Consider the following 25,884-nt stretch of genomic DNA (forward strand, 5'->3'; position numbering starts at 1 on the left):
TCATTCAAGACCACATTCAGATATGAACCAAAGACCACTGGCAGGAAACAGGATTCTGCCCCTCGCAGTGGCACCCAGGGTATTTATGAGATATGAGTGTTTGAGATACTGGCTTTCTGTGGTTAAGAACATAGGTAACCTCACACCCAAAGCTTCTTTTGTCACCTTAAGAAGCTATCATAGTCCTGGCTGGTTGGCTCAGAGGTAGAGCATCAGCCTGGCGTGTAGAAGTCCTGGGTTTGATTCCCGGCCAGGGCACACAGGAGAAGTGCCCATCTGCTTCTCCACCCCTTTCTATCTCTCCTTTCTATCTCTCTCTTCCCCTCCCGCAGCCAAGGCTCCTTTGGAGCAAAGTTGGCCCTGGTGCTGAGGATGGCTCCATGGCCTCTGCCTCAGGCGCTAGAATGGCTCTGATTGCAGTGGAGCAACAGCCCAGAGGGCCCGAGCATCGCCCCCTGGTAGGCGTGCCAGGTGGATCCCAGTCAGGGGCATGCGGGAGTCTGTCTGACTGCCTCCCTGCTTCTAACTTTGGAAAAATACAAAAAAAAAAAAAAAGAAAGAAAAAAAGAAAAAGAAGCTATCATTATGAGGGTCCCTGAATCCTTCTTGAACCTTTTATTTTGAATCTGTATTCTCTCTCGATGTAGTAGGTTCCAGAACTACCCTACCAACTTTGCAAAGACACGCTGCCTTGTATTGTACAATAGCTTCTTCAACTTCAAAGGAAAAACACATTCAAAAGATATCTCCTAAATCAAGTATTTCAGGATATGGCCAATTTGTTCTTGTTCTAACTATACCCTTCATTAGAAAAGGTTCAGAGGAAGAATTCCTTATAAAAAAACCTCAAAATATACATACAAATGCAACTAGCCTCTTGAGTGATAAAGGCTACATATTCTTCCCTATATGGAGAGCCATGACAGTCCTATATACGCAGCTGTTTTTTTTGTTGTTTTTTTTTGTATTTTTCTGAAGCTGGAAACGGGGAGAGACAGTCAGACAGACTCCCGCATGCGCCCGACCAGGATCCACCTGGCACGCCCACCAGGGGCGAGGCTCTGCCCACCAGGGGCGATGCTCTGCCCCTCCGGGGGGTCGCTCTGCCGTGACCAGAGCCACTCTAGCGTCTGGGGCAGAGGCCAAGGAGCCATCCCCAGCGCCCGGGCCATCTTTGCTCCAATGGAGCCTCCGCTGCGGGAGGGGAAGAGAGAGACAGAGAGGAAGGGGGGGGGGTGGAGAAGCAAATGGGCGCTTCTCCTATGTGCCTTGGCTGGGAATCGAACCCGGGTCCCCCCGCACGCCAGGCCTACGCTCTACCGCTGAGCCAACCGGCCAGGGCCTACGCAGCTGTTTTAAGTTTTAACTTGCATTGGCTCAGGAAAAAAGTTCCTAAAGAGCAAAGTTCTTTTACACCACAGACAACACTTCAACTGGTGTTTAAAAACTTTAGGGTACTCTCATGTAACATCAGGAATTAGTTTTTTATCTTCTTTTAAAAATAACTTTTGCTTAAAGAAATGTTTCAAGTTGGAAATAGGTTATCTTACTTAAAGAGCCCTCCAAGAGATGCATTTAATACCATACAATTTAGAGGTCTATAAACACGGTTACTAATCTTTTCTGGAGTGCAAATGAAAGGACAGCAAGTAGAGAGACTATTATGGTTGATTCTCACTCTAAAGAGACAAGTCATAAAAAGACCCAGTCATTTAACATAAAAATATATAGCTCCTCTCCAAATTTAGACTCCCTATAAAGGGGATGAGGGCAAGAAAGTGATTTAAAGTTTTCAAAATTTTTTTTAGCTTCATTTTTAAAAAAAAATTTTATTTAGACAATTTTAACGTGGTGACATTGATCAATTAGATACATAGATTCAGAGAAAACGTCTCCAGATCATTTTGAAATTTGATTATATTGTATGCCCATCACCCAAAGTCAAATTGCCCTCTGTCACCTTCTATTTGGTTTTCTTTGTGCCCCTCCCCTCCCCCCCACTCCCCCTCCTCCCTTCCCCTCCTCCTGGTAACCACCACTCTCTGGTCCATTTCCATGAGTATCAATTTTATGTCCCACCTATGTATGGAATCATACAATTCTTAGTTTTTTCTGATTTACTTATTTCGCTCAGTATAATGTTATCAAGGTCCATCCATGTTGTCGTAAATGATCCTATGTCATCATTTCTTATGGCTGAGTAGTATTCCATAGTATATATGTACCATATAGTAAAGTTTTCAAATTTTATACCAGTGTAGGTAGTTCACTGGTTCAAGGGCACCTAGATGCTAAGAGAGTGCTTTGTATAAATCAAACACTTCATGGTTGTTTGGAAAACTTTAGTTGCTATTTAAAATTAAGTGTTGAATCTTCTCAGTGAGCCTGTTCTATCTAAGGGAAATATACAACTGTGGAATAACAACTGATGACAACTGAAGTTAGCTCAATGGTCTTCCATAAAGGAAAATGCTTGAAAACAGTCAATAGGTCTAAGTAGAAGGCCCTGGAACAGCACTGGAGTGTGTCTTCCATCAGACAGTGAAACACAGGTAGTCAAGGAAAAAATGCAGAAGACTGATAAGAGACAGAGATACAACAGGGAAATTGTGGATTCACGCAAGATGACGGTGGCAAGATGAAGCAAAATTGTGCTTAGCTTGAAGCTATAGGGCAATTAAAAAAGAGAAGCTGGTAGTATAAGCAACGATTATATGACTGACAATCTTTACTCCCCCCCCTCTATATATATATGGAGGCAGATTTGAACTTGAACCCAGGCATATCTCTAATACCCTTTGTTTAATAGTATTCTGTACTGATTTTCAGGGTACTGAGTGGTGAGCAAGAAATAAAGCAACTTTTCAAAATGCAGAAGGTAGTTTTTGCATGTAAGAAAAATGGTAAATATCTGGGGGAATGTCCTGATCCCTACTAAGCTCCACTGTAAAACCTATGCAGCCAACAGTGAAGGTCCAAAAATCCTTCCGCCACAGGCAGTTAAGAGCATAAGCCACCTGACCTCCTGATATTTATAAATGCAAGAGATTTATAGTTTTTCCCATCTATGAACCTAAGGATATTTCTAATATCTTACATTACCAAAAAATACCTCTGTGATAAAAATCTTTATAAGCCATTTCTCTTTGTGACCTTGAAGCTGAAACATCATAGACTTCCTTTCAAACAAGAGCTTTTTCTTTTGAAGATGTATTCCTCCTGTGTCTGACGTCTTTACAAAGAGTTAACATGATGCATATTATCCAAATTTGCCAGATGACAGAGCTTAAGATCCCACCTGCCTATACATGTATCCTATGAGGAGCTAAGTTTTCTCTGGCAGTGTAAGCTCCCTGAGTCCATTTTCCATATTTGCTTCTGCCAATTAAGATATCTTGCAGGCACTCTGGCAGCTTTGGTCCCTCTAAGAGATCTCTTCGTTCTCTGCTAAACCTTTATGGTAGTCAGTGTGACACACCATCCAGATCACCCGCTGGAAATGAAGGAACTGTTCCCCCACCTGATGGGGGTGCTTACTCTTGGAAGGGGCTCTCAGCTCTCTGTCATCTTTCAGGCTGTCTGGATCTGGAAGAAACTGTCTTATCAAGGTCAGGCCTTCTTCCAGAGGGTCCTGCACCCAATGGTTGATCACTGAGTAGGTATAAAGGCTCCACCCTTGACCCAATGGGCACACTGAGGGGCAATCCCAGCCCCAAAACTTTCTGAGCAACAGCTAAAGCCTTTGCTGGGTCTACCTCACAGCTCCACTTCTCTCTCCACCCAGTCCTGCTTCCTCTTCATTCCAGAAGTTGTCCCATGAACAGTCCTAGCCAGCTTCTGGTCTCTAACCTCCTAACCTCCATCTCGGAGTCTGCTGCAGGGAAGCCAAGCTGCAGCTACCTGTTCTGTCAGAGTGGATTACAGTCACCAGAGGCTCCACTGTATGAAACACCAAGAACAGTACTTCAAATGAGATGTATAAATCACACATCCAAAAGATAGTGGGTCAGATAGAATAGTCAGTTAATGCCACACCTCAATGGATCTGCTTGTAGAGATAAATCAGGTCCTAGTGGGAGCATGAGAGTTTGATCTACCACATAGGAATTGGTCAAAGTAGGCATTCCACTGGTTAATATGAAAGATGGACCCTACAAGAGCTTAAAGGAAATACAAAAATAACAACTCCTTCCCCAAGTCCAAGGCACTGGACATACTTGGGATCACATTTTCTTTCAGGAGGAGACAGAGAACAGGTATTATTTCTGTCCTCTTTCAAAAGAGGCCAGGACATATGAAAATGAATGTAAAAGGTAAAAAAAATAATTCAAATACCCTCACTCCTAATGCACTATACCCATTCCCTTAGATACCAAGGTCATCTGATGATCATTCTCAATTTTATTCCATTACTCATATACAAGGTAGTCTTTTAGACTATTGTACCCAAGTTAGCCACAAAGCTTAGACATACTCTTCTATATCAGAGGGTGACTGCTTTCAAACTATGCTTTAAAGAAGATACTCCACTCACTAACTACTGGAATAATAATCTGTATGTATTTCCTACATATTCACTTAGTATGTCTTTTAATATATTCTTTACATATTTTATTTTATTTTTTTATTAGGATAACCTTTTTCTTTATTGATTTGAGAGAGGGGAAAAAGGAGGGAGAGAGGAAAGAAGAGGAAGGGGGAGAGAGAAACATAAGATTTTTTTGTTCCACTTATTTATGTATTCATTGTTGAATCTTGTATGTGCCCTGACCATGGATCGAACCCACAACCTGGGTGTATCTGGATGATGCTCTGACTGACTAAGCTACCTAGTCAGGGCTATGTTCTTTTTTTAAAATTGAAAAGTTAGTGCCAAATTCCCCATTCTTAAGGATCTTTAGTTCTCAGATTTTCAGAGAATAATTTATAATAAATTTTTCTTTCAATGAATCAATCAAATATTTATTACATATTACCATGAGATTTAAAAAAATATGCAAGTATGAGTCTATTAGATTCTATCATGCTAACTTCCCTAGATACTGTATATATCTTTCTTACATTCAGCATAATTGGGGTTAACTTTAGGACTCAGAGTATCTGAAGGAAAATATGCTTCCACTAGAAATGGACTGATATGAACAATAGACTATTATTAATAAAGTCCAAGGTGAATTCTTTCCTTTCCTTCCCTCTATTAATAGAAAGGTCTCAATCCTGAAGAATGAATACCCTGAGTTGTGGAGTGCAAAAGAGGTCATTTCTTAACTTTAAAACTAACGACTCTTTTTTGACAGTTCACAAAACTTGTTGAGTAAGAGTCTGGATTCTGAGAGAAAGGGATACAAAAGCATTTATGTTTGTAAAACAGTTAAAAATCTGTTTTAAAGTAAGTTTGTTTTTCTCCTGTGAGGAGTTTTCCCTTCCTTCAGGTCTTCTGAACTGAAAAACATCTGTCTCTGCCCGAGCTTGTCGCTGCCTTCAGTCAGGGACCCCTGGGTCTAAGCAGCCCGTTATTGGCTGCAGGCGATTCCGCCCACTGCTGTGGATAATGCTCTGGATTTGTGCAAAATTTAAGATGATTAAAAATTAAATGCCATTTCACAAGCAAGATTCCAAAATACCAAGCTGGTTAACCCAAAAGAATTTGATAAGATCTTCCTTAAAGGGGAGGGAGTTGGGGCAAAGCCAGCCAACGAAAGCCCATCAAAGCTTTCAAGGAGAGCATCACTCACCGAAGTGAAACTTCTGGAGCGAGAACTGCTACTTCGACTATCCCAGCTGCTCCCACTGCTCAGGTCACTGAGCCCACAGCTGGACGACCAGTCAGAGTCCATATCCCAAGAATCTGATTTCTGGTGGTTTACTGGCATTCCCACAGAAACATCAGTCAACGAATTGATCACAGGAAGTGGGGAAGGCACCAGTGCTCCATTTTGAAGTCGTGAATTACTTCTAGAGAAACCAAGCACAAGCAACAAGGGTTAGTGAGCCTAGAGAGGACATGCGTAATCCTGCAAATGAAGGGCGCATCATGAGTAAGAGGCACCCACTCCCGGCCTTGACCATCGGGATACAGAGAATCAGGAGCCCTGGGCCAGCTTGTCTGGTGGAGCGCATTTCCGTTTCTCCTGTGGATCCTTCTCCATCATCAAGGTGCAAGAACTATTCTGAAGGAAAGAGAGCTATATTGAAACTTACCATACTGTGGATGATTTGATAGGATTGTGTTCTGGCACCTTCCATTGCACTCGGGGTCTGTACTTGCATGTCTTTTACACTCAGACTCAGGTGCTCCCCAGGGGTTTATTAATTCTAGTCTTTTCTGCTTCAGACACCACAACATTATGGGTCCTTTCCCAGCTTCATGTAGTTCAGAGTTGAGATGAAGTGACAAGCTAATAAATTACTAATACAAGTTTGGTTGACATCCCCATGATTCTAGAATCTTTGGAGGCTGTGATACTATTGCAATGTCTACATAAAATATTAAGGTCTCCTAAGTTAATACCATCAGGAAGTTCGTATTTTTACTTTCAGGAACAAAGATGCTGAAACTGTTCCCTATCAACTCTCAATTTCACACAGTCCTCTGACTCTTTCAGCAAGAGCTCAGCTCAGCCTGTTGAATTACCAGTTCAACAGACAACTGAGCATAAGGAAACCTTCCAGAAGACCAGAGAAGACTAACAGGGAATAGCTCCCTGTTGATTCCATATGACCTAATATTTCAGTAAGTGAAGTGAGAAAGGCTTCCGTCCTTCCTGAACTGAAAATGCTACCAGGCTGTCTCAGAAGCCTCTTTAAGGACACCGACTGGCACTTGTGTGCATAGACATGGGTATGTGCTCATATGTGTATTAATTTTTTAATAAAAACGTGGCTATTTGTGGAGAAAGCCCAATCAGCACTGAACACCTGGGTGGACCATGTCATTTAAGACTACTGTGAAATCTTCTCAGAGAAATCCTGAAGACATTAGAACAAATTAAAAAAGAAATTATTTCCTATCCTATTTCTCAGGTGTATTAGCACATGCCACCTGATAATTTAAGAGCAAGGCTAAGAAACAGAAGATTCTGAGCATAAATACTTTCTCTAAGTTGCCATCATTCCAAATGGTAAAAAAAAAAAAAAAGGCAAGAAAAGATTAAAAGTTTAAAATCTGTTCGATAATAAAAAAGCCTAAGCAATACAGACTCTATATAAACTGTCTACATGGCCAATGATATGCAACTCAGAAGTTAAGATATTCTTGGTGAAACTCCACAGTATTCAGTCTAGTAAGTTAAATGCCCAATATGAATTTAGTACACACACACAAATACTGTGGGCATATAAGTGTGCTGATGACAGTGGGTGGTGAAAAAGCAAGGCAAAGGCAGATGGGGATGTCACAGCTACATCCCTGAGACCTGTGACTATGTGGGACCCAAGAAATGTGGAACAGGAAATGCAGGGAAGACAGGCCAATGCTTGGGTTATTTCTGGTCTGCAGATTCCTGCCCACTGACTCAGCTCTAATTCATTCTTGAACTAAGTAAATCACTGCTCCAAGGAGAGTAGGGGGTTGAGGCGCAGTAAGTCTTGGCCCCACACAACAGTGAGAGGAAAGACAGGGAAATGAATACCCATTCACCTTACACAATGAAAGAACCCAGTGGAAGGAAAAGGACTTGGAGTTTGGCTATCGGTCTACACAATCAGAGTTGCACTCTGAGGCCCTCACAGTGTGGTTGGAGGACAGTGATTTACCATGCCACTTGAGAGCATACCCCTTTCTTGTGTTACTATAATTTTAAAAGCTATTCTGACAATGTAAAACTATAATATTTAGACTTTTATAAATTGTTCTTTTGGAAGAATATGGAAAAGCTCATCAGAATTCTGCAAAAGAGGTTCTGGGGGACAATGTGAAAACCTTGGTTCAATATCCTTCACAGGTTCAAGATGTCAGTCTTCTTGGATCTCTTAAGGAAAGGAGAACCAGGGGCTCCCAAGTCCTAGTTCCCTGGAACTAAACATATAGAATTCCATGGGAGGTCCACTGTGGAGAGAACAGTGTTTTCTGAAAAGGAAGGGCAAGGAAGCAGCAGTTATAACAAGCCTAATACAATAGGAGCAGAAATGTGAGCCACACGTATTTGTCTATTTATTCTATTTACCAGTAACATGTTTTTGGTCTAGTTTATCCACTGAGTGAAGAAAACAAAAAGGGCAAAAGCAATCTACGTCTTAGTAAATCTACATCTGCAGAGCATGGCTGGTCAGGAGGCAGCCGCTGTCCAATCTGAAGGTGCTGGGGCAGCTGGAGGGGCGTGGTTAGACAGGCAGGTGAACCCTCTGAAATGAGGGCACTGGAGTCACAAGAGGAAGGCAGCTCCTCTTCTGCATCTTCCCTGGGATGTTGCAGGAAGACCTGGAATGACCTGGATGGTATACATAAAGCCCTCCTTCCACCCTCACCCTCAGTCTATCTAAGTTCCGATAGCCACAATCAGGTCTACAGAGCAGCCTAAGCAACTTAGTATTTCTATCATTTACCCGAAAATTCTGGTTTCACCAAACACCAAGGCCAGTCCAAGACCTGTTGACAGGCATGGTGGCTGTCAAGCTTTGTCACACACAAAGCCATCTTTCACTTCTTCCTCTTCCTGCCACTTACAATCAGCCAACTACCAAGCTCTGTTGGTTCTACTGGTGCAAAGTCAGTTTTGTCCAACTTCACTACTAGTCATACTAATTCCACACTTTTCTACATGCTGACATGACTGCAAAGCCATCTAGTTGTTCTCCTCATGTTCCCACTCCTCTGTGCTTTCCCTTTATTCTTCTGATCAATGAAATCTTGAACTACCCCTTGAACGTCACCACTCCCCTAAGAGCAAGCAACGTTCACCCACTCCCCGTAGGTTTCGGACTCCAAGTTTCATGCTATCAGTACTTGCTTCAACTTGAACTCTAGCTTCCTTTCTAGACTAAGCAGAGTCTTTTGATGTTTACTGTTTTTCTGCTTCACACTGAGAAGATTCTAGAATAAGCAATGGCAGGACTCCCTAGTTCTAGTTCCCAGGAACTGAAAATATAGAACTCAAAGGGAGGCCCACTGTAGAGAGAGCATTATTATGGTTTCACTTTTCATATTTAAATATCTGACCTAACTTGAATTTATGTTAGTGCAGAGACCTACTTCCCTATCCCTAAACCAAGAAGGCTACCTAATCATTCAAATGCCAAGTATTGAAAAATTCATCTTTTCCGCTGTCTTGAAATATTAAATGTTACTTAATAACTAATGTTTTATGTCTTAGATTCTATTTCTGAATTTCCTATACTACTCCACTTATCTTTCTATTTATTAGAACTCAAAAATAAAAATCATAAAGTGAAATTTCAACAAACCCACCTACTTAAACATTAAGGACGCCATAGACAATATTAACAGAGAAGTGGCAGGCTGGTAGAAGATGTTTACTGTGTCTAAGAAAAGGAACTGATAGCAAGAATAGAGTGGAAAAAGAAACTCTTGGAAATCAAGTGGAAACACAGGGAAATCATGAGGGAAAACAAAAAGAACAAGGACTATGATTAGGCAGTTGACAGGAGAGGAAAACTCTTCCTCTCCTTGGTGACTTCAAGTGACTAAGAAGTGTATGAGAGATGTACAGACTTTGTAATACACAAAAGTACAAGTTAAAACTAACATGAACATTACTTACACTGCCTATATTGACAAAAATTAGACAATTAAAATATAACAAATATCAGTAAGGATGAGGGTAAACTGGAACCTGAGTGTGCTAATGTTTGGGGTGTTAAACTAATAAAACCAGACTAATCCAGCAGTATTTGGCAAGGTTAAGTATGTCCTGTGCGCCCCAAATCCCACTGCTCAGTCTACCACAGAGGAAATCTCTCTCAGGAAAGGAGGGGGACATGTGCAAGGATAATAATCACAGTGTTGCTTGTAGTGGAGTAGTGCTGGTGGCAATCTAGGTTCATAACCCACTATGAAGTCCAAGAACAAGCACAAACCTGGTAAACGCTTTTACTGTAGAATATTGTGCATCAGTCAGGAGCAATCAAGAGGACAATGACATGCGTAGATCTTAAAATGTGTTGAGTGAAAAGTTAAAATCATATTCTTAGCACAACTCCATTTACATAAATTTAAACCAGACACAACACTGTACTTCACATCCATATTCAGGAACACACACCAGTGGTGGGATGGGTGGGTGAGTAGGCGGCATCACTTGTTTGACCTATAGTATCACCTGGTCTGGCATTCACCGAAGGCTACCTACCAGCTTGTCATGCACCTGACTCCTACTGCTGGAAAAAACAGAAAAGGAAGATTTGGGTTTGAAGAATAATGACTCATCAGATCATTTTATCATCCACGAACCTTTGAAAGGCCTCGTATCTAAAAAGATGATATAGGACAGATGAGTTCCGATTTAATGAGGAAAGAAGAAAAGACCATCTAGAAACCTGGGGGTAATTTAGGAGGAAAGTGCTAAAGATGGCATGGTTTTAATAGGAGAAAGAAACCTTGAAGATGAACTTTTCTGGGATCACATGAGAGTTAAAAATTTAGCAGGGAAAGGTTGACCCGATCCAATTTACAGAAGAATCTAAGCTGGAACTGTAAATATATTAAGTTTCCTCATATTCAACTATAAGGCTTGGCACCTACTAGATGGGGGGAAGGAAATCATATCCTGTAAGACTCAGATTCCCAACAGGCAGGCCAGACCTTATCAGAGAGGGGATTACTGTCTATGAACATGAAACTTACCGACCTTAACCAATTTTGCTTAGCATGTTGTAATCCACTTTGAAAGAGAACTGCTCCAGCCTGACCTGTGGTGGTATAGTGGATAAAACGTTGACCTGGATGCAAGGTTGCCAGTTTGAGATCTCAGGCTTGCCTGGTCAAGGCACATATGAGAAGCAACTACTATGAGTTGATGCTTCCCGCTCCTCCACCCCCTCTTTCTCTCTTTCTCTCTCTCTCTCCTCCCTAAAATCAATAAATAAAATCTTAAAAAGAGAGAGAGAACTGTTCCAACTCATAGTCATTGCCAAGGTAAACTCTTCACAAAAAAAATGATCCAGGTGGGTGTATTAGGATTCATAAGCCCATGGACCTCACGATTGAGGTTTATTGACCCTCATCCCTGTCCAGTCACCACCTATTAACCACAGTGCTAAGGTACAGGCAGCAGAAGCACAACTTGGCTGGGGAAGGAGTAGAAAGAAGCTTCTTAAAAATCTCTCCCCTCCATCATAGAGCATTGACCTGGTATGCTGAGAACCCAAGTTTGAAACCCCAAGGTCATCGGCCTGAGCACAGGCTCATTCTGCTTGAGTATAGGCTCATCCACTTGTGTGCATGGTTGCCAGCTTAAGCATGGGTTCATTAAAAAGATCCTATGGTCACTGCCTTGAGACCCCTACGTATGAGAAGCAATCAATGAACTAAAGTGACGCAACTATGAGTTGGTGCTTATCTCTCTCCCTTCCTGTCTCTATCTCTTACTTAAAAAAAAAATCTCCCCTTTCCTTCCCATGTCAGACTCTACACTTGAGCAGAATCAATGCTCTACCAAAGCCCTACTCTTTGAATCATCTCATTCTCTCCTACTTCCATTCATAAGAATTTTATGATTTGTTCCCAAATCTAGAAAAACAATCTTAGGATAGAAATTATCTTTCAAGCTAAACCATGAGAAATCCTAATATGGTAAGTTAACAACCAAGCCATTATAAAAAAGATAGGTTTTTCTTGACCTTTGAGAATATAAAAAAGGAAAAAGTTTTTGTCTGACTGGGGTTGCACAGTGAATAGGGTGTCGATCTGGAATCCTGAGGTCCCTTGTTCAAAACCACTAGATCAGAGCACTGGGTTGCCAGCTTGAGTGAGGGGTTGCTGGCTTACGATGGAATTTTCCACGTGATCCCAAAGTCACTGACTTGAGCCCAAAGGGTGCTGGCTTGAGTAAGGGGTCACTGGCTCACCTGAAGCCCCCCAAAGCACATATGAGAAGCAATCAATGAACAACAAAAGTAAAGCAACTACGAGTTGATGTGTCTCATCTCTCTCCTCTCCCTCTCTCTCTCTCTCTCTCAAAAAAAAAAAAAAAAAAAAAAAGATGAAGGAGTTTTGCAGTGGGAACTGTTTTTGACTCATGAATGAGCTTTTCCATTTGGTTAAGCAGTGGGTGAAAATAAAGAGGATGGCCATCTTTAGTAGAATGTACACAATCTTTGATGAAATAGTAACACAAAAGAGCCATTGTTGGCCTTAATGCTAGTAGCTCTTGACAACACTTGTTCATTTCAACACGTATTGATGTAATAGGCACTTTGCTCTGATTTATTTGAAGAAAGATGCAAGTCCTACTTTACAATTTCTACCTAGTTCTGTGTTAATTCCTATAACGTGTTAACAAAAATGAGTTTTATAGTAAGAAATTAAGTAGGTGATGTATTAACTAGGCTACGAATGATTTAAGGCTCTTTTATAGTATTTTATTAACCTAATATATTAGTTAAAAGGAAACTGAATACTGAAATTCTTTTAAATTCTTTAACTTTGATTAGGACTTTAATGACATTCTTGACTAAATTAACGATTTCATATCTCCCCTAGAAATAATTTACAAACTCCATAGAAATGATTTTACTCTAGTTATCATAGCTATTCTAACCATTCCAAACACAACTCAGTTCTAACTCTAATTTTACATATATTAAAGTACAGTCTCTGTAACCTCCCATCCCTCATCATACCAAAGATGCACATATAGATATATATATATAGTCTACTAGCTGACCTAGTGGAGAGATAAAAGTAGTTGTCCATTCTGTAGTTCATTTTCTTCCAAGCTTTCTACTCTCCAAAACTTTTCTAAAAATAAAATACTCAGTCCAACATTCATCACTGAATTGCAAGTAGTACTTCAATAATTTTTTTAAGATCCTGGATTACTTTTTGATACCACAGTCCTGTTAAGGTTAGTACTTTTCATTTTCCTTATCTATGCTGCCAAGAAACCTATCTGTAAGAACAGACGGCTTTAAGTGTTTCTTTAGAATCTTCCCTAACTTGATCTCTTCAACTTTGTTTTCCACAATATAAACCCTTCATTCAGCCTAGTCTCCTAAATGTTCTGCTCAGTTATGAGCCACTTTTTTGTTGTTGTTGTCTTAATGATTTTAGAGAGAGGTAAGGAGCAGGAAAGAGGGAGAGAGGGAGTGAAAGAAAGAGGGAGAGACAGGAGTATCACTCTGTTCCTATATGTGCCCTGCTCAAACTAGCAACCTCTGTGCTATAAGAATTGTCTGACTCCATCAGAAAGAGCAATGTAAGAATAATAAGCATATCAGAAAAAGAAGAGAAGAAGAAGGGAATGGAGAACCTATTCAAACAAATAATTGATGAGCACTTCCCTAGCCTATGCAAAAAGTTAGATCCTTGAATCCAAGAAGCAAACAGAACACTGAGTTACCTCAACCCAAACAGACCTTCTCCAAGGAAGTAATAAAATTGTCAAAAATCAATGACAAAGAAAGAATCCTCAAGGTAGCTAGGGAAAAGAAGAACACAACATATAAAGGAAGGCACACAGGTTATTATCAGACTTTTCAGCAGAAACTCTACAAACAAGAAGAGAGTGGACCCAAATATTCAAAGTTCTGAAAGAGAGAGATTACCAGTCAAGAATAATATATCCATCAAAGTTATCCTTCAAATATTAAGGAGAAATAAAAAGTTTTACAGATATATAGAAGCTGAGGGAATTTATCACCATAAAATCCCCACTGCAGGAAATACTGATGGGGGTTATGTTAACGGATAAAAAGAACAAAACAACACAAAACCAAAAGTAAAATCGCCAATAAGGTTACAATAGAAACAAGGAGAATCTGAGACAACACACACATGGAAGGGGAGAGGACAAAGGTCTGAAGTAGCAAAGGAGGATGAAGGACAGAAGCACTCATAAGACAAAGGATTCCTGTATACATGAAACATTTTTCCTAATGACCGAATGGTAACCCTCCCCCCCAACACAAAAACAGTATGGAAACAGAGGAAATAGAGAAAGAAGCATGGAATACCACCAAACAAAAACAACTGACAGAAACATAAAAGAAAAGAACCAAAGGAGACACAGAGCTACCAGAAAACAAAACATAAAATGGCTATAGGAAATCCTCATATGTTAATAATTACCCTAAATGTAAGTGGACTGAACTCACTAATAAAGAGGCACAGAGTAGCCGATTGGATCAAAAAGCAAAACCCAACCATATGCTACCTTCAGGAGATGCATCTAAGCTGCCGAGAGAAAAGTAGACTTGCCTGACCAGGCAGTGGTGCAGTGGATAGAGCATCGGACTGGGATGCAGAGGACCCAGGCTTGAAACCCAAGTTCAATGGCATGAGTGTGGGCTCATTCAGCTTGAGCATGGGCTCATTCAGCTTGAGTGTGGGCTCACCTGCTTCAGCACAGGGTCGCTGGCTTGAGTATGGGATCATAGACATGACCCCATGGTCACTGGCTTAAGCCCAGGGTTGCTGGCTTAGCAAGGGTCACTTGCTCTGCTGTAGCCCCCCCAGTCAAGGCACATATGAGAAAGCAATCAATGAACAACTAAGGTGCCACAATGAAGAACTGATGCTTCTCATCTCTCTCTCTTTCTGTCTGTCCCTATCTGTCCCTCTCTCTGACTCTGTCACACACAAAAAAGTAGACTCAAAGTGAAAGGTTGGAAAATGATTCTCCAAGCAAATAATACCCAGAGAAAAGCAGATGTAGCCATACTCATATCTGACAATGCTGACTTCAAGACAACAAATATAACAAGGGACAGAGATGAACATTTCATAATTATAAAGGGGACACTATATCAGTAAGATATAACACTTCTTAATATATATGCCCTGAATCAGGGAGCACCAAAATATATAAGAAATCTACTAACTCATCTAAAAAGAGAAACAGACAAAAACATAATCATACTTAGAGATCTCAACACACCACTGACATCTTTTGACACATCATCCGAACAGAAAATCTAAAGAGATATTAGCTTTAAATGACACTAGACCGGCCCTGGACGGTTGGCTCAGTGGTAGAGCGTCTGCCCAGCCTGTGGAAGTCCCAGGTTCGATTCCTGGTCAGGGCACACAGAAGAAGCACCCATCTGCTTCTCCACCCCTCCCTCTCGCCTTCCTCTCTGTCTCTCTCTTTCTCTCCCACAGCCAAGGCTCCATTGGAGCAAAGTTGCCCCAGGTGCTGAGGACAGCTCCATGGCCTCCACCTCAGGTGCTAGAATGGCTCGAGCCTCAGCAGAGCAATGCCTCAGATGGGCAGAGCATCGCTCTTTGGTGGGCATGTGGGTGGATCCCAGTTCGGGCACATGTGGGAATCTGTCTGACTGCCTCCCTGCTTCTAACTTCAAAAACAGAAAAAAAAATGACCCCACTAGATAAATGGGCACAATAGACATTTATAAGAGATTTCATCCCAGGACATCAGATTATACATTTTTTTGCAGTGTGCAGGAACATTTTCAAAGATAGAACATATGTTAGGACACAAAATGAACCTCAACAAATTCAAGAAGATTGAAATTATACCAAACATATTCTCTGATCATAAGGCTTTGAAATTAGAATTCAACTGCAAAAAGAAAGTAAGGAAACACACAAAAATGTAGAAATTAAACAGCATACTTCTGAAATATGACTAGGTCAAAGAAGTAACAAAAGCAGAGATCAAAAGATATATACAGCCTGACCAAGTGGTGGTGAGGTGGATAGAGTGTCAACCTGAGACACCAAGGACCCAGGTTCAAAACCCTGAGGTTGCCTACTTGAGCATGGGATCACAGCTTGAGCGTGGGGTCGTAGGCTTAAGTATAGGATCACAGACATAACCCCATGGTCACTGGCTTGAGCCCAGAAGTCACTGGCATGAGCAAGGGGTCATGCCTTCAGCTGGGGCTCCCATTCAAGGCACATATGAGAAAGCAATCAATGAACAACTAAGTGTCGCAACTATGATGAGAACCATGCTTCTCATCTTTCTCTTTTCCTGTCTCTCTCTCACTAATATATACATATATATACATATATATATACATATATATATATATTCCTACATACAGACAAACAAGAATGACAACATGACATATAAAGACTTCTGGGAAGCAGCAAAAGCAGCAATAAGAAGAAAGTTTTATCAGTACAGTCTTATATCAAAAAACAAGAGAGATTCCAAGTAAATAACCTAACATCACATCTTAAAGAACTAAAGAAACACAAAGGCAACCCAAAGTCAGCAGAAGAAAGAAAACAGTAAAAATTAGAGAACTAAATGAAAAAGAACAAAAAATCTATAGAAAAAACTAATACAACAAAGAACTGGTTCTTTGAAAAGATCAATAAAATTGACAAACCCCTGGCTACACTCACTGTAGAATAAAGAGAAAGGACTCATAAATAAAATCCAGAATGAAAGAGGAGAAATGACCACAGACATCATAGATATACAAAAGATCATAACAGAATACTATGAAAGATTATATGCCACCAAACTCAACAATCTAGAAGAAATAGATAAGTTCCTAGAACTATACAATCTTCTGGGACTGAGTCATGAAGAAGTGGAAAACCTAAACAGATTCATAAGCATGGAGGAAATAGAAACAACTATCAAAAACCTCCACAAAAATAAAAGTCCAAGACCAGATGGTTTCACTAGTGAATTCTACCAAACATTCAAAAAAGAAAGATTTGGTACCTGTCCCTCTCAAAGTCTTCCAAAAAAAGAAGCAGCAGCAATACCCCCTAACACATTTTATGACGCCAACATAACCCTGATACCAATACCTGGCAAGTATAATACAAAGAAAGAAAGCTACAGACCACTATCTCTAATGAATACAGATGAAAAAAATTCTAAACAAAATACTAGCAAATCAAATACAACAATATATTAAAAAAATAATACATCACGATCAAGTGGGATTCATTTGAGGAGCACAAAGATGGTTCAACATATGTAAATCAATCAACGTTATACACCACATCAACAAAACAAAGGACATAAATCATGTGATCCTATCCATAGATGGAGAAAAGGCATTTGATAAGATACAACATCCATTTATGTTGAAAACACTCAATAAAATCAGAATAGAAGGAATGTACCTCAATATAATAAAAGCTATACATGACAAACCATCAGCCAGTATCAAACTAAATTGTGAAAAAAATGAAGGTTTTCCTCTAAAATCAGGAACAAGACTAGGCTGCCCACTCTCTTCACTCTTACTCAACCAAGTTCTGGAAATTATAGCCAGAGCAATCAGACAAGAGAAATAAATAAAGGGCAACCGTTTCGGGAAAGAAGTAAAGGTATCACTATTTGCAGATGACATGATCCTGTATATAGAAAATCCCAAAGACTCCATGGAAAAACTATTAGAAACAATAACCAAGACAGTAAAGTAACAGGATACAAAATCAATATACAAAAGTCTACTACTACCTTTCTATATGCCAACAATGAAATTTCAGAAAATGAACTCAAAATTACAATTCCTTTTTCAATTGAAACAAGAAAATAAAATACCTAGGAATAACAACAAAGGATGTGAAGGACCTATATACTGAAAACTACAAAGCATTATTGAAAGAAATTGAAAGAGACACAATGAAATGAAAAAACATTCCATGTTCATGGATCCAAAGAATCAACATAGTTAAAATGGCCCAAAGCAATACACAAATTTATTGCAATCTCCATTAAAATCCCAATGTCATTTTTTAAAGAAATATAACATAAAAAATCACCAGGTTTATATGGAACCATAAAAGACCCCAAATAGCCAAAGTAATCCTGAGAAAAAAGAATGACACCAATGTATCACACTACCTGACTTCAACTTATACTACAGAGCCATGATAATCAAAACAGCATGGTCTTGGCAGAAAAACCGACATACAGACCAATGGAACAGAATCAAGAACCCAGAAACAGAACCACAAATCATTGGACAAATAATCTTCGACAATGGAGAAAAAAAAGCTTCTTCAATAAATTGGAAAGCCACATACAAAAGAATGAAACTTGACTACAATTTGTCCCCCTGCACAAAAATTGATTCAAAAATGGATCAGAGACCTAAATATTAAATAAGAGCTGAAACAATAAATTACATTAAAAAAAACAAAACATAGGGACTAAACTCATGGATCTTGGCTTCGGAAAACAATTTATGAATTTGACCCCAAAAGTAAGGGAAGTAAAGGCAAAAATAAATGAATGGGACTATATCAAACTAAGAAGCTTCTGCACAGCAAAAGAAACCGAGAGCAACACAAAAAGACAGCCAACTAAATGGGAGATAATACAAACAACAGCTCTGATAAGGGGTTAATATCCAAAATAATAAACAGAACTCACAACGCTCAGCAACAAACAAGCAAACAATCCAATTTAAAAATGGGGAGAGGACCTGAGTGGAGGCTTCTCCTATGAAGACATACAATTGGCCAACAGATATATGAAAAGATGTTCATCTTCACTAGCTCGTAGAGAAATGCAAATCAAAACTACAATGAGATCCCACCTCACTCCTGTTAGATTAGCTGTTATCAACAAGACAGGTAATAACAAGTGTTGGAGAGGCTGTGGAGAAAAAGGAACCCTCATTAACTCCTGGTAAGAATGTAAACTGGTACAGCCATTATGGAAGAAAGTATGGTGGTTCCCCCAAAAATGAATAGAACCAGCATAGAAATGTTTATGACCCAGCATTTCCTCTACTTGAAAACATTAGTACATAATGACACATGCACTCCCATGTTCATCGCAGCATTATTCACAGTGGCCAAGACATGGAAACAACCAAAGTGTTCCTTGATAGAGAACTGAATAAAGAAGATGTGGTACATATATACAATGGAATACTATTCAGCCATAAGAAATGATGACATAGTGCCATTTACAACAACATTGATGGACCTTAAGAATATTATATTGAATGAAGTAAGTAAAACAGAAAAAGCTAAGAACTATATGATTTCATACATAGGTGGGATACAAAACTGACACTCATGGACATAAATAAAAGTGAAGTGATTACCAGGGTAAGAGGGTTATAGGGAAGGGGAATAAAGAGGGACAAATATACGGTGACAGAAAATGATTTGATTTTGGGTGATGGGTACACAACATATTCAACAGTTTAAATGCTATAGAAATGTTCACCTGAAACCTATGTACTCTCTTTGATCAATGTCACCCCATTCAATTTAATTTTCTAAATATATACACATTAACTTAATATTCATTACTTAATTAAAATTTGTTTTAAGATTCAAAAACCATCTTATATATTTAAAAAAAAATAGAGTATCCTTAAAACAGGTCGGTCTTTGATCTACAAGAAAAGAAACAGGAGTATTTCAAACATATTCATAGTGTTGTGGTGACCATCCCTATCCCCTCTATTGTATATCGAGACCTAATCCTTCAAATTTAGGAGAAATTATTCTCTTTCAACCTATAGGTTATAATCAAGGGCAAGTGGGGAATATAAGTGTGAGGTCGGTCAGCAATGGGGGAAGGTCTCGTGAGGAACCAGACCCGGGAACTTTGGCTGGAACCTCCCACACCCATGTCCACCAAAGGAGACTTCCCAGGAGCACTTGGAAAAGAGCGACTGTCCGTCAGCCAGTGAGATTTTGCCATGTCATATCAACTCGCCTTCACCCTGCTGACCCTATAAATTACTCCCATGTGGATCCCCCCATGAGACTTCTCTGGCCCGGTCCCCTGGACCAGGGAACATCGTCCAGGAAGCACTGTACTAAATAAAGCTTTTGCTATTCCACACTTCGTGGCTACGCCTTTCCTTCTTCCTCGGTGGGGAAAAATACCTTACAATAAGGAGGGTAACCTTAAACGCAGTCATAGAGATGCTTCACTTAGCTTCACAAGTAATAATATGTGAAAAAATTGGCATCAATAAATACACCAGACCTACCAAACCAGTAATGCTTCCCAATGTTAACATGTAATAAATATCAACATGAATGCATGCATATGTATCTACAGATGCAGCCCATGACCAAAATTAACTTCAAAAATAGGTTTCCAGGCCCTGGCCAGTTAGCTCAGTAGGTAAAGAGCGTCATCACAAAATGACAAGGTTGCGTGTTAGATCCCTGGTCAGGGCACACATGGGAAGCAATCAAAGAATGCTGGACTGAGGGGAAAAACAAATAAATGCTTCCCTTCCCCCTACACTCTCTCTCTAAAAGTAAATAAAAATTAAGCCCTGGCTGGATAGCTTGATTGGTTGGAGTGTTGTTCTGGAGCGCAGAGGTGGTCATTTCGATTCCCCAGTCAGGGCACATACAGGAGCAGTTCTTGCCTCTCCCCTCCCTGCCTTTCTCTCAGGGGAAAAGAAAGGGTTTCCACACAAACAGGCTGAAGAAGTAAAATCAATATGCAGTAACTTTTCTTTAGTTTGGGATCTTTTTCAATGTCAAGAAAACAAAAACCATGGAAAGAAAAGAATGCTTCCAAAAATATTCACTAGGCAAACCAGCAAAGTAGGACTGTCTCCCTGCAGGGAATCCCCTCAGCTGGAGCCTGCTGGAGCTCAGAGGGCTGGGAATGCAGTTAGTTTTCTGGAGTTTTCAAATGTTGATTTGCTCAATGATATAGTTGCCGGCTGCCTTTTCTTATTGTTTTTTTTCTCTCTCTCTCTTTTCTTCTGAAACGTCTCCTGTAAGAATTGAGGACCTTAAGCTTTAACTGGCACTCAAGGGTATTAAATACAATTAAACATTTTAAAGGCTAGTAATTTTACTTCTACAGAGCAATTACCATGCTTTCAGTTAAGATTTTTTAAAAAAAGCTCTTTCTGAACAATGTAAAAAAATGAGGTTGATTTCAGACTATCTCAATTGTGAATAGTTTCAACTATTAATAGAAGGCAGTATTTTCCTCAGGGCCCTACACCACATGAAAGTAAGTGATTGGCCACCCTAAGCAAACAAGTTCCAGACAGAGGCCTCAGGTAGACAGGCTGGATCGCAATCCCTGAGGGGAGGAGTCTCTACCAGTTTGCTATCTATCACTGGACAAAAGTTGTAAAAATTAGATTTTCCTAAAGGAAAACCTCACTTGAAAACAAGCTGGCTAGATTTCAGATTAGTTCCTAGTCACACAACATAGGACTCAGGAGCAAGCAGGCAAACATCACCAAGGAGCCACCATGGAAAACTTTTTGGTTATTCCTCACTAAGTTAAACATCAAATTACTGTATTACTCAGGAATTGCACTGTTAGGTATAGACCCAAAAGAACTGAAAACAAGTGTTCAAACAAATGTTCCTGAAACTGCTGACTAGAACAAATTCAGGTACATCCATATAATAGAATATTATTCAGTCATTAAAATGAATATGGTATACTGATATATGCTATAGTATGGATGAATCTTGAAAGTATTGTTAAATGTAACAAACCAAGCCCATATTGTATGATTCCTTTTATATGAAATATCCAGAAAAGACAAATCCATAGAAAAGACAAAGTAGATTAGTGGTTGCCAGGGGCTGGAGTAGAGGGGAAGTGAGGGGGTCACTGCTTACGGATATGAGTTTTTCTTTTGGGGTGATGGAAGAGTTCTGCAACTAGATAGTAGTAATGGTCACACAACATTGTCAGTATACTTTTTTTTACACTTTAAATATGTGCAGTTTATTGAATGTCACTTATCCCTCAGTAAAGATATTTAAAAGAAAATTAAAAAGATGGAAAAAGACACATCAAGCAAATATTAATGACAGCAACAATGAAAATATCATTTCTGGCTGCATTACCTGAGGCAAAACAGATTTTAATGCAAAAATCCTCAGTAGTGATAACAGTAACTTCAATTCCTATTAGACTTTGTATATCTAACAATATTAACTTACAAATGCTATATTGTTAGATACTAAAATGTGAAGTTGTATGCACAGATAATCTCAAGAGTACCAGATATCAAATTCTCCATTATAGTGGGTCTTTCAAAATATCTCAGTTACTGACATATCAAGACACAAAGTTAGTGAGGAATAATGCAATTAACCAAGTTCATTTAATAAATACCTATAGACCACTAAATTAAAGTATATAAACACATATAATGTGGATGTACTTAATGCCACTGATTTATACACTTTGAAATGATAAATTTAATGTTATATGTGTTTTACTACAATAAAAAAAAAAGAGAGAACCAAATCTTCCCAGTGCTAGGCTCTTCAGAAATATCCAGTCTGAAGATATGCATTCATAAAGAGCTACCCCATTCTGCTCAAACAAGGCAAGGCAGAGTGTTCTTCCATTCACGTTCCTTGACCTGTCTGCATGGATTATAAACCCAGCACCCATGTCCTTAAAATAGGTTTCAAGATTAAATCCATGCTGTGAGTCCCGAAGGACAAGGGCATTGTTGAGAGGTGCAGCTTCACTGTGGTTCTCTACAGAGGCTGTTACCAGTGACTTCACTATATTGACTCCACTTCTCTACAATGGCCCCTGGACTCCCTCAAAGATCCAAGAGGGGGATACTGCAGGATAGCAGAGGGAGAGTTACCGAGTCCTTCCTCCTTAGAGCACAGCAAGGAAGCCACCGCCACTGCCACCAGAAAGAGCTTGAAAACTGAAACGAAAAGCTGCTCTTCACCAGCAAAGGAAAGAGCTCAAGTTCTGGGATGCTCCTAGGATTCCTTGGCACCTACCCCTAAATGGCCTCTGTGCCACTGGCGGCTGTCCCATACCCATGCAGATAAGACGCACTTGAACTTTTTGTTCCAGAGGATCTCCTGTTCTCTGCTCCCCAAGCTTTTCACCTCTCTCCCTTCAGCTTCAAGGCTGCACTCCACCTCTTGTAGTTACTTGAGATGATCTTTACAATCAACACAGGGCGACAACTAGATGCTCCTTGGGTGTCTGAGAACTTTGGAACCAGGGCCAGGTGTAGCTTCAGCTCCTGAGGAAGGCTTACTTGATCTGGTTTTAATCAGTTTGGGTCATATGGCTGTTATCTAGATATGTGTGTGCTCAATGACTAGCTCAGCGCTCAGTATGTTGTAGGTGCTCAGTCTACAAATATGGCTGAACGAGTAGATGAAAACAAGCAAATCCTCTCTGCCACAAAGGTCATCATGGAGTCAAACACACTCAAATTTTCTTAAATCAGCTCTCCTCTCTCTAGCCTTCTCTAAATTAACATTCTCATTTTGGCTTTCTGATCTCTAGGAATGGAAAAAAATGTGTTACTTTTAGATGATCAGCATCCAAAAATTTCAAAGGAAAGCTCACTTGAAATGCTGTTACAATACTTACATTCAGTCACTTAAAAATGGCTACTATTGCTCTGGGCAAGAAAATGCACAAGATTCCATGCATATACACTGTCAAGTTTGGCAAAAGAGATTTTAGACAACTTCCATCCTTCCCACCCAATCCCAAGTAAACAGGGCATTTGTTTGCATTTCCACATTGACCTCATGAAGGAAAATATGTCCTCCACCTAGAAAAACAATCTGTAACATTCTGACATGGACCTCTGAGGCCAGACTTCCTAGTGAATGCAAGAGCACTAACTTTGTAGTGATTTTTCTTTTAAAAAATTATAAAATAAAGCAGAAATTGTCTTTAATAAAGGTTTCTTCTGTGAGCATTTTCCTCAAGTTCACACTATACCTGGTTTAGTGTCTATAGTTTTCAGAAATACGGTTTAAAAAAAATGTGTCCTCCATTAAAATTAAAGCCTTCTTCCTACAGTCTCCAGCAACAGACCTGAATGTTTCATTCTGTTTGGGGGGAGGGGGTTAAGACCCACAAACATTTTTCCCCCCTTAACTCGCTAAATTTTCTGCCCTGCACCAACTCTTGAAACTCTGGCAAAGATCAGCATCTGAGGTTAGTTCCTACGGTAAAAAAAAAAAAAAAAAAAAAGCTAGATGCTTAAATTTAGACTCCGTCAAACAATAGTGGGAAAGTTTCAAAGCTTTGGGAAAATGCTGGAGTTTATTGCCTTTTGTTAAATTGCATCACATCGATCACATTTTCTTCTCTTGTCAATCCCTTCTGACCCGGCTCACTGGTAGACCCTATAAGTGCTTGCGTGATTCAGTTACCTGCTGGGGTCGGGGATTAAGGAGCAGGGGCGGGGGACGAAAATCTACTGATAATTTTGAGTAGGACCTAAATTTAACAGGTGACTTTAGCCACCTCCTACCAACATTAGGCTCCCATCCTTCTCTCCGCCTGGTGAGAAACAAAGCCTCCGGGTAGTTCGAGGGCCATAGAATCAAATGGGGCGACGATTCCCTCACACGGCTCTGGGAAGGGCGGTAGGGATACCCCGGACTGCTCTGCGCCCAAAGTTAAATACGTATTATGGACCACCAAAAGCCCCTTCCCCGCCCCATAAGACAACCTCCCGCAGGAAAACGCCGCGTCTTCCACACCGCCCGCGACCGGAGTGCATGAGAACGCCTGAAATCCCCAAAGAGGGACCAGGTTTCCCGTGAGTGAGGCCACCGGGTTGACCACGGTCCCTCCGATAGCACTGGTAGTCTTCCCTAAGTTCTAGGAGACCGGACAAGTGTCGTGGAGGAGAGGGAGAGCACGCAAGAAGAGATCTATTCTGGAGGGCACCGCAACGAAGCGTGGGAGGTGCAGACAGCGGGTCACAAGAAAAGGTGGTCACCCTTCTCCAGCTGAAACCCACCCAACCTTAGCCTCACTCATCAGGCTCAAACTGCCGACTGGCTCACCGACAAGCCAGGAAAGGGGACCGGCTACCGTGACATAACCCCGCCAGTGACAGAAAAGTCCGCACTCACCTGGCAGGAGCCCCTTCCCCGGGGACCGCAGGTGTCCACCCAGACGGCTACCTGGAGCCCTCGCGCCACCGGGTAGCCGGTAAACTCGCGTCCGTCCAAGCAACAGTCCTGGGCCGCCCCGCCGCGCGTTCACACCCCCACTGAGCACTCCCAAGCCGCGCGCTCGTCCCCCGTGCCGCGCGTTCGTCTACCGCGCGCTTACGCGCGGTTCACCGCCCGGGAGCGCGCTAGCTAGCTCCGCCCCACAGCGCGCCCGCCCCGCCCCGCCGCGCGTTCACCCCAACCCCCAACGCATGCTAGCTCCTGCGCGCTGCGCAACGCTGCTGCGCGTCCGTCCGTCGGGTCTTGGCCCTCAAACACACGCAGTGCGCGCCCAGGGCATTTAAAAGAACAGACTCCTGCGGGAGCTGCCAACCGTCGCCTCTCGCAGGGGTCTGGGTCTCGGAGTGAGGTTTGAATTGAAGACCACCGAGTAAAACCCCAGCCACCATCTCTGAATTACACACGTGGAGAAAAGCAATAGGGGTTTGTGTTTGAAGAAATGGGACATCCCATCCTCCCTATTAGCTTTGAGAGATTATATTTAGTGACAATAATAACAACCACTATGTATCGGACACATTACCTTCGGACAAGGCATTTCACATACATTATTTCATTTAATCCTCGTTTTACGGAGGGAGAATGGGAGGAAAACAGATTCAGAGGTGAAGAAACTTGTCCAAGCGTTTTTTGACCCTGTTGCCTTGTGCTATTTTACTCGACTGTATCACTGGAAATATCCACTGAGGTCACAGCTAGGAAGGCTTTGTGAGGTGGTGCAAGTTAATGTTACTGTTGTTTCCATAGAGTGGAATAACTCTAGGGAGGGAGAAAGCAAGAGTTACAGGTTTTATTAATTGTAGGCTTTGTTTTGTTCTCAAATGGCAGACGTTATAATC

At 40.8% G+C, this 25,884-nt stretch overlaps 1 protein-coding gene across 1 annotated transcript in view; it reads right to left on the bottom strand.

Annotated features, from left to right (window-relative positions):
- Positions 1 to 25,133, bottom strand: part of PROSER2 (proline and serine rich 2) — a 45,833-nt gene extending 20,700 nt beyond the window's left edge. Inside the window, exons 1-2 of the mRNA XM_066385142.1 lie at positions 24,944 to 25,133; positions 5,736 to 5,955 (exon numbers count right to left, since the gene is read on the bottom strand). Coding sequence (XP_066241239.1) covers positions 5,736 to 5,873 — 138 coding nt within the window. The 5' untranslated portion in view covers positions 5,874 to 5,955; positions 24,944 to 25,133. The remainder of the gene's footprint in view (positions 1 to 5,735; positions 5,956 to 24,943) is intronic.
- Positions 25,134 to 25,884: the final 751 nt, after the last annotated feature.

This window comes from Saccopteryx leptura, chromosome 5, assembly GCF_036850995.1.
Source record: "Saccopteryx leptura isolate mSacLep1 chromosome 5, mSacLep1_pri_phased_curated, whole genome shotgun sequence".
Lineage (NCBI taxonomy): Eukaryota > Metazoa > Chordata > Mammalia > Chiroptera > Emballonuridae > Saccopteryx > Saccopteryx leptura.